The sequence below is a fragment of the Poromitra crassiceps genome (assembly GCF_964638095.1).
Source record: "Poromitra crassiceps genome assembly, chromosome: 10".
Classification (NCBI taxonomy): domain Eukaryota; kingdom Metazoa; phylum Chordata; class Actinopteri; order Beryciformes; family Melamphaidae; genus Poromitra; species Poromitra crassiceps.
The window spans coordinates 3660084-3670469 of record NC_139631.1 but is presented as its reverse complement, the minus strand read 5'-3'; the positions used below and the strand labels follow the sequence as shown (position 1 = coordinate 3670469).

General features: G+C 44.8%; 1 protein-coding gene across 1 annotated transcript; it reads left to right on the top strand.

Moving 5' to 3' along the window:
• On the top strand, window positions 1-10287 carry LOC310783720 (uncharacterized protein; the record flags this gene model as incomplete). Its single annotated transcript, XM_083644648.1, has 4 exons — window positions 1-172; window positions 585-1013; window positions 4878-5039; window positions 8505-10287. 4 exons carry the CDS (start codon window positions 1-3, stop codon window positions 9551-9553), a joined length of 1812 nt encoding a protein of 603 aa, XP_083500774.1. The 3' UTR covers window positions 9554-10287.
• Window positions 10288-10386: the final 99 nt, after the last annotated feature.

Genomic DNA, 10386 nt, shown 5'->3' with positions numbered 1-10386 from the left:
ATGTCGACAGTCCAGAGTTTGAGGACGTTCGTCAACGAGCGACTAACTGCGGCTGCTGAGGAAATATTAGGAGTGTTTGTAAAAACTATAGTAGTGTACGAGGAAGAGATCGACCGTCAGCGCAGGCTGCTGGATGTCGTTTTGAAGCCTGAGATAAAGCTACACAGAACAGGTTGGTAAAATCACAATGTCCTTTGTAGGCTACGTTGTTTTATTGAAACAAAGATTGGGGTTGGTCGTTCATATTGTAGCATGCTGAGGGAAGTGGGCGGAGTTAAGATAATCTCTCTGCCGGAGTTACTGCCACTGCTAAACACTTAGCTTGCTACAATATTATATTACGCAATGATTTCACCTTAAAATAAGCCCGATTTGAAACAATTGACAAATCCACTATAATGCAAGGATTTACGTTACTATTTTGTGTTAATACGAGATTACTTGTGATGGGCAGAATTTAACTGACTACAGACTTCCAGGACTCGGAAATAATCCTAATATTTGAAATACAAGTTTATGTTTGATCAAGTCCCTACTGTTCCTATCACTATATTAGCAATGTTATTTTCTCCTCCACCCTTCAGGCTCCCCACAGCCATCTGTCGTTAAGGAGGAGGTTCTCCTTGACCAGCAGCACTGTAACCAGCAGAGGAACTTCAGTCTCGGTCAAGAGAACCCAGAGCCTCCACAGATTAAAGAGGAACAGGAGGAGCTCTTCACCAGTCTGGAGGGAGAACAGCCTTTACTGTGGGAGGAGGCTGATATATTTAATTTGACTCCTGCTTGTGATGGAACTGACCACAGTGAACATCAGTCTCTGCATTCAGATCCTTACCAAACTCAGAGTGTAGCAGAGAAAGAGCCTCTAGTCATCATATCATCTGAATCTGACAGAGAGGGCTCTGCTGTATCAGAACCAGACAGTGAGCGCCAGCTCCTCTCTCACAACCTTCATGTAGCTGAGAGCCAAGCTTACAACACGTCCAGCTGTGAGAACGCAGGATCAACTAGGAGTACTGAGCCGACACCAAACAACAAACTGTACAAGTGTGACATTTGTAGTGAAGAGTTTATTTACTTATCAATGTTACAACATCACATGAGAACCCACAGTGGTGAAAATCCATTCAGATGTGACACTTGTGGGAAGATGTTCACCTGTAAGTCCACCATGATAAAACACATGATAACTCACACAGGAGAAAAGCCTGTCAGATGCAGAGTTTGTGGGATAGGATTCACCTGTCAATCACTACATGACCAGCATTTTATCATCCACACAGGCGAGAAGCCTCATGCTTGCAACAGCTGTGGGAAAAGCTTCAGCCGTGCTGAAAATTTGAAAAGGCACATAAAAGTTCACACAGGTGAGAAACCTTACAGCTGTATCTATTGCGGGAAGAGATTCAGCCTTGCTCAGCATTTGAAAAGGCACATAAGAGTTCACACAGGTGAGAAACCTTACAGCTGTGTCTACTGCGGGAAGAGCTTCAGCCTTGCTCAGCATTTGAAAACGCACATGAGAGTTCACACAGGTGAGAAGCCATACACCTGTGTCTACTGCGGGAAGGAGTTTGCTGACCGCTCATATTTCACAAGGCATCTCCGAGTGCATACAGGAGAGCAACGTTTTGGTCTCAACTCAACTTTGACAGTGCCCACCAGAACCCACGCAGGAGAAATGCTGTAGAAGTGCAGCACTAGCAGGAAAGCTTTGACTAAAAAGCACATCCTGAAACTACATGAGGAGCCATACAGGGAAGAGACACTGTAGACGCCATACAGATGCAGCGTCTGTGGAGAAGGGTTCACCAGGAGCTCAAACCCGAGGATACCTCAGGTTTGAGCTCCTGGACAGGCATGTGCTTCCTCACTGAGGAAGCACATACTAGAGTTGCACAGAGTGCCAGTGCTTAAAGTCTCCTGAACTCCTGAAAGTTTTTCTCTCCATGATTTTTTTTTAATGACCTGGGGCCTGTTTCTTGTGAAGCAGGATTAGTGGGTTGGTGGCATTGTGCTTCTGGGCAACAGTGTTCCCATTCCAGATTCTGGTATTTATATTTTTCTTACATATTCTAGTGGTGTGCTTATATTCTGTTAACTTGTCTCTGCTGAATCCTGTTACTTTTGATCATGCAGCGAATTTATTTCCCACAAGGATAAATAATGTAATTGTTTCTTAACTCATTGAGTGCCAATGACGTCTAAAGACGTCAATTCAAATAGTAACGTAGAGTGCCAATGACGTCTAAAGACATCAATTGCGTTTTTTGACGGTGGGACGTGGATCAAAGCCTGATGCATCTCCTGTGAAAGTATGGGGGATTTTGGATGTGTATATGCTATTTTACGGACCCATTAGGTGGCGACAGTGCTCTCCAGATTTGAGAAAGGTGAGGAAAAACAGCAGAAAAAGCCGTGATGAAACGGAAACCGATGCATGCTGGAGCCAGAGCGGCACAGATTGCTCTGGCTGGAGCCAACGTTAGCTGCGGACAGCAGCCAATCCGCTCCCACAACTGAGCCCCTCTGTCTCTGCTGCGATAGTTTCTCCACACGATTAGCCGCCAGAAAAGAAAACCAAAGCCAAACCATTCTCATGAGAATGGTTTGGCTTTTCGGTGTCGTGCTGGGAGCCGGCCACAACGGCGGAGCGCTCCGAAAATAGACTCTGGGTGCAGCGCACTTTGAAACGCGCAGCAGAAAGCCCAGAATCGGACGCAGCTTCATCCCAGCTCACAACCGAAACCCCAGAAACGTCAGACGAACTCAGCGAGCCCGATCCAGACTCCCCCGACGAGCGGCCACCATCCAAACGTGGATCCGCAGCCAGCAGAGACTCGCCACCCGACGCAGGCAGCAGAGACTCGCCTGACACACGCAGCAGAGCCACCAGAGACACTCCCACGGAGGAGGAGTTTGAGTTGAGGGGGGTGGGGGTGCTGTTTTATTGAAGGAAATTACTGTTCAGATGTTTCAGGTCTGAAAATATTAGCTTCAGAGTCAGTGATTTGCTTGAAATGCTTCATTTCACAAAAGGCTCATTATCTCAGCTTCTAGTTTGTTTTTGGTGAAATCAACCTATCTTCTCCGGCTGATAACTAAAGAACGGAAAATGATATCAATAAACTTTTTTTTGCTGATGATACAAGAGAGTCTCATCATTCTTTCGGCGTGTTCGGTGTTTACATAGTAATATCACACAATATTCTGTGGGTCTTGAGTTATCACTGAAAACGCTCTGAAAGGGCTGGCACTGGGAGCATCCGTTTTCCAAAAGTGGCTGGCACTCAATGAGTTAATGTGCTGCTCTGGATTTGTCCATCATGTGACCTGACCCTCATTATGTGAATGAGGGTATAGTTGAATTAGACAATACTGCGTTGACAAAATGTATTGATGACCCAGTTGGTGATTAGCTTTGCTGTTTGTGAGGCAAGTTTTGTACCTACAGCTAATGGCAATTAAAAAGTTTGTAAAACCTATTATGTTTCAGTCTGTCATTAGGGCTAGACATTATTGAAATGTGAATTTATTGAGTATTGAGCAACTTTAGAAACAATTATAGATTGATGTGACCAATTTTAGAATGGTAAGTATTAGTACAACAAGAATCCTACTTACAGTAGAATACTGTAGTGTAACTTGACCTATACACATACAGAGGTAGCCATAGAGCTCAACAGTGACTGCCCATTTCGAGTGGCTCTGGTTCCAGGAAGTAAATTTCCCATTCATTTCTCCATTGACATTTCAGAAAATCTTTATATAAAAAAAGAGTTTAAGCCTGGAACCAAGCCAACCAGCTACAAATGAATCGTGAGCCATAAAATATATGATTCGAAGCAAACAAATTGGAAAATGGAAAAAAGGCACAACATAAAATAAGTCCACACTTGGCTTAAAATACATTATAAGAAATGTTACTTTTAATTTTTGTTGATTTTCTTTTTGTGGCCCCTATTCTCAATTTCAAATGCAATACGAGGAATCAGCATGACATCACGACACTGCAAATCCCCGGGAAGCGCAGCAGTTAACTATTATGAGTTGTTCCAAACAAACGTTCATATCTCAAAAACTATACATGACATCGCTTATATTTTGACATTCTGAGTGAGAGCAGAAGTAGCTCAAGAGTCTGATGTATAATATATGCATGTCATTCTAAAAGTGTGTGAACTGTTGCTTTTTTATGTAAACAACATAGCCGGGGCTAGAGTGAGACATTCAAGGCTGGCTCCATAGGTCCCATTGTCGTTTTCCCCCAGTGACAGGGTTTGTTTACCAAAATGCTGCTCGGCGGATCCCTCGTATAATCCTGATACTACTAGGATCCAAGTCAATCCAACACACAAAACTGTTATCAAAGGGAGGTGCAGTAGAGAGTCCCTTTCTTTTTTAAATCTGTGTTAGATTTGGACATACTTTGTTTGAACGGGCAGGAGAGAGGGGATGGTGGTGGTGTTATTGTTTTTTCTTCATCTGTGTTAGATTTGGACATAAGGGCCTGAAGTCCATTTTGTTTATTATGGACAAGACTGCTTCAGATAAATGTGAGGACATTTGATTTGGAAAAGGAATTACTTTGTGCAGGTACGTATTTGTCTCCGTTCAGGACATAGGTTTAAAGTAACAAGACTGAAGATAATGAAATAAGATAATATGCATTATGTGTAATACACACTCCGGTGCAGTAGGTGGCGGTGTGCAGCTACATTCGTTGGTTTGCGATTTTGCAATTTATCCGGCGGAAGTAAACACTACTAGCTTGAAGCTTCTCGCTCGCTAGTTAGCTGTGAGCTGCGTTGAAAGATTTGCTTTAGCTGCGTTGCTTGTACCGTATCTCACGTCTACTTCAGTGGAAATGTCTACAGTCCAGAGTTTGAGGACGTTCGTCAACGAGCGACTAACTGCGGCTGCTGAGGAAATATTAGGAGTGTTTGTAAACACTATAGTAGAGTACGAGGAAGAGATCGACCGTCAGCGCAGACTGCTGGATAGCGTTTTGAAGCCTGATATAAAGCTACACAGAACAGGTTGGTAAAATCATCAGACATGGGTCACTTTGGTCCAAGTCAGTAAGTCCCAAGTCATTTTGTTTTGGTCAAGTCAAGTCTAGTCCTTAGTTAGGCATGTCAAGTCACTCCCCCCCCCCCTCCCCAATATACTGCAGCCTTACCTTTATGAAGAAAAAAGGTATTAGTACCATAAGTTTCTAATAGTATTATATTAGAATAGTATTATTATTGGCCAATTTACCTAACCTGTTCAAAATGTATTACAATGAATTGATTTGTATTATAATTACTCATGATCCAGTGAGAGGAGCGTGACTGACATCCAGTCATCCAATCATGATCATGCCATTTCCAGCTTACACTCAGAATCAGAATCACATTTATTGCCACAATAATATGCAAACATTACATATGAGGAATTAAGGCTGTGTGCCCCATTATATCTTTAATGACATCATCAGTGTGTGTGCCCCCCTATGACATCACTGATCAGTCTTGTCACAATGCCTCCTTATGTGTCTGTGTGCGTGCGTGTGTGTGTGTGTGTGTGTGTGTGTGCGTGCGTGCGTGCGTGCGGGCGCGCACTTTTGACATCATCACTGATGACATCACATCATTAGCTAATAGAGGGTATGCATGTGATGTCACAGAGGCAGAAGCCACTGTGGGGTCACGCCCATTGAGTCACAGCAAGACTGAGCTTGAATGCAGTAATCAACCTAGATAACTGACACCTGCTGCTCAGGGAGGAACTTGACACTAATTTTGACACTCATTCCTGATTGAGGGGGCGTGTTTCAGTGGGTGTGCATACCCTCTATTAGCCTAATTAAAAAATCCGGCTCTGTCAGGTCACCCGCACTGGTGCCCTTTACACACCCTGAAAGTTTCAGCCCAATCGCACTTAAAACGGCATAGCTGTGGCCGGACACAGAGCAGAGCTGACACAGAGCTGAAAACAAACCAACAAACATTGCCCACATACTCAATTTTATATAGATAGACACACACACACACACAGGTTTAAAATACATGCTACAGCATGCGCTGGGACGCCTCATCAGTGATGTTAGCTGGGGTCGTAAGGTGTTTCGGGTCTCTCAACATCATACACCCTCGCACAGTAGACCCAGCCGAGGCCGATTAAGACCCCGACCCGCGTCCCAAAAGCAGCCGCTCATGGATCAGCCTTCCTACTCTGTCTGCAACGTTGCCCGCGGAAGGGTTGATCACGCCCAATCCGCTGCAATAGAGTTAGTGCTACACCGCAGTATTGTAAGACCCTTCATTGCATGGAGGGTCTAAAGCCCTGTGTGGGTGACTCCAGGCCGGCCTCCTCCTACGTCTCACCAGACCCTCCCGGGGTAAAGGCAATCCTACCATGGGCAGAGAGGACGCCTCAAGAAGGCCTGTGCGCTGCACGTCATTCGCCTGCGGCGAGCACCTCACTCTAGCCTGAAGGACCCCAGGCTGCGCCGATCTTTGCACAGATTTTCACGAGGCTAATCCATAGCGTTTGTGGATTTCTCCCTAACGAGAGCCAGGATGGGGTGCTAATCCCATCCCGTACCGGATGCCGTCTCTCCAACCGTCAACTGTCTCTCCAGCTTGTCACCAAACTATACTTGGTTGTCACCTAAGCCGTTTTCCCACATGCGCTTTGTACCGCTAAATGACCGGAACGTGGTCTAATGCCTGCATGTGAGAAAGTCGTCGTGCCGGTATAAGCGCGACCCCGTCGTCGCGGTGATTTCACCAGTTTCGAGCCAGTCAGAAGAGCGGTATGCCGTGAGAAAGGGGTCCAGTCATTTTCCGCGACACCGGTCCTTCTCTCATCATGGGCGAGGTGTACACACGTTGCTTAACGTTCACTTCCAGCTTGCATCATCTAGTCATTCGCGCACATCAAAGCAAACTACTTCCACATTTTGCTTCGTGCATTTCGTCGCTGTGCAATGAAAGCCACTTATCTCCAAATCGCCAACTTTTCAGGAAATGAAAAAAAACCCGTGCTCTTAAAATACTGAACACCACGTTGTCATATTTGACACGTCTTCATTGTAGGGATGGGCATCGAATTTCGAATTTTCGAATAATCGTTGTTATTATCAAGGTCGACTTTTATTATTGAAATTCGAAATTCGTTTTTTGAATTTTTTTTTTTTTTTTTTTTTTTTTTTTTTTGTGAGTGAAATGTTGCATTGTCTCCCCTGATTCTAAGAATAGTCGAATCGCTTGGTTTGAGCAAGTAAAACAATTTTTATAAGCAACCTCTCCCTCTTCATGGGATTTCATCCGCCATTCATTTTTCCATAAACCTTGCTTAAAATGCTTATAAAAATTGTTTTACTTGCTCAAACCAAGCGATTCGACTATACTTAGAATCAGGGGAGACAATGCAACATTTCACAAACATTAAAAAAAAAAAAAAAAAACATTTTTTTTTTTTTTTCGAATTTCGATTAAAAGTCGACTTTGGCCAGCGAATTTCGAATAGTGTTTTTGCTAGAAATGCCCATCCCTACTTCATTGTAGACAGTTTATCGCTGAATGTGTCATTACATTATTAATATCTTACCTGAATAAGCTCAAATGCTGTTACAGGATTATCACACCGAGTCTGGGGCACTTTCTGCTGGCCAGACAGCAGCGTGTGGGAGCCTGCCTTTTAGAGCGCCAGCACGAGCCGCTGTGCTCCAGGCAGCGGGGACGCGCGGGCGGAGCTCTTCACTCTGCCAAGCCGGGGAGAGTGGCTCTGTCATGGGTTGAGCAGTCCCGGACTAACGTGACATTATTCTTGTCAGAAACAACTTCGATTTGCATACTTTAAATGAGTTTGCAGCCCAAGGACAACCCGAAAACACCTTATTGATCTAAACCCGACCCCCCAAATAAGCTCCCCCCGCCCCCCAACATACAGGCAATTTAGCTCCTAGATTCCCACATGCCCGCGCTGAGGTGTGAAGGGAAATTCTGGGAAATGTCCGATATTGACTTACAGGTAATTTTCAGGTACGCATGTGGGAAAACGGCTCTAGTCTATTCCTAAGTGTCACTGGCCAGGGGAGCCAGGATTCTAGGTTTAAAATACATGCTACAGCATGCGCTGGGACGCGTCATCAGTGATGTTAGCTGGGGTCGTAAGGTGTTTCGGGTCTCTCAACCTCATACACCCTCGCCCAGTAGACCCAGCCGAGGCCGATTAAGACCCCGACCCGCGTCCCAGAAGCAGCCGCTCACGGATCAGCCTTCCTACTCTGTCTGCAACGTTGCCTGCGGAAGGGTTGATCACGCCCAATCCGCTGCAATAGAGTTAGTGCAGAAAAATATATTTGGTATAAAATCTGCAGAAACTCTGTTAACACTCTGATCACCCTACACAAACAAAGAGGGCTTTGATTGCATTTCTGAATCTGATCACAGGAGCCACAACAGATAATATTTGTTTGATCAAGTGTTCTTTCCTTTCTCCTCCCCCTTCAGACCCCCCACAGCCATCTCGCATTGAGGAGGTTCTCCTGGACCAGCAGCACTGTAACCAACAGAGGAACTTCAGTCTGGGTCAAGAGGGCCCAGAGCCTCCACAGATTAAAGAGGAACAGGAGGAACTCTGCACCAGTCAGGAGGGAGAGCAGCCTTTACTGTGGGAGGAGGCTGATATCTTTAAGTTGACTCCAGCTTATGAGGGAAGTGACCACAGTGAACATCAGTCTCTGCATTCAGATCCTTACCAAACCCAGAGTGTAGAAGAGAAAAAGCCTCTAGCCAACATCTCATCTGTATCTGACAGAGAGGGCTCTGCAGTACCAGAACCAGACAGTGACCACCAGCTCCTCTCTCACAACCTTCATGTAGCTGAGAGCCAAGCTTACAACACATCCATCTGTGAGAATGCAGGATCAACCAGGAGTACTGAGCCGAAACCAAACAAGAACCTGTACAAGTGTGGCAGTTGCGCTAAAGGTTTTCCTACATTGGCATACCTAAAAACTCACATGAGAACCCACACTAGTGAAAAGCCTTTCAAATGTGACCTTTGTGGGAAAACATGCAACCAGAAGTCCGACTTGGAAAAACACATGAGAACTCACACTGGGGAAAAGCCTTTCACATGCGGAGTTTGCGGAAAAGGATTCACCATTCAATCGAACCACGACCAGCATGTTAGAATCCACACAGGTGAGAAGCCGCATGCTTGCAACACCTGTGGGAAGAGATTCAGCCGTTCTCAGAATTTGAAAACGCACATGAGAGTTCACACAGGTGAGAAACCGTACAGCTGTGTCCACTGCGAGAAGAGATTCAACCGTGCTGAGAATTGGAAAAGGCACATGAGAGTAGTTCACACAGGTGATAAACCTCACAGCTGTATGTACTGTGGGAAGAAGATTGCCAGTCGTTCAGATCTCAAAACGCATATCCGGGTGCATACAGGGGAGAAACCTTTTCAATGTCTTTTGTGTGGGAAAAGATTCGCTGTCAGCAGAAATTTGAAACTGCACACCAGAACCCACACAGGGGAAAAGCCATAAGTGCAGCACTTGTGGGAAAGCTTTCGCTTGAAAGAACACGTTCGGACCCATACAGAGGAAAACCCATAAGATACAGTCTCTGGGGTTCAGTCGCAGAACAAACCTGAACAAGCTCACGACTGTCCAAAATAAATTACTTGATATGAGAAAATGTTAACAAGAAGAACTAAGAGAATCCCATAGAGAACACTGTAAATACCAGGGCACTTTTATTTTTCTTCTCCAAACAATTTTTGGTGGGCATGGAACAAGTAGTAGTTTATCAAGCATGCAATAGAATGTGGAGCTTCAGCAATGGCTTCATCTGTATCAGCCAAGAGTACGCACACTTTCATTTCAACCAAACACTTCACCATCTGATTTCACCAGTTGGTTTCCCTCTCTGGATGAAGTTGTGCTAATCAGTGGAATCGGCTGCTGTAGTGTTGAGCTGGAATGAGAACCTGCATATTGTTGATTCATAATGTCCTCAACTCTCCAACGTGATAGCTGATGTGTGGTGAGCGTTCTGGCGCAATCTGGCTGCCGTGCATCACCCAGGTGGGTGCTACACATCAGTGGTGGATGAGTTTGAGTTTCCCCCCCCCCATTTGTGAAGCACTTCGAGTATCTAGAAAAGGCGCTACATGTGTATCATAGCTGCTTCTCTCACCAGAATATTTTTATTCCATTAGTTCTACTTTATATTCTCTTTAACCTCCATAGAGCATCTTTTGTATTGTAAATTCCTACTTATCACTCAAGACCTAATTTGTGTGTGTCTATTGTATATATTGGAATTCACTTTTGATTTTTAGTAATTTTATCTCTTGATTGATGTAATCTAATTACCT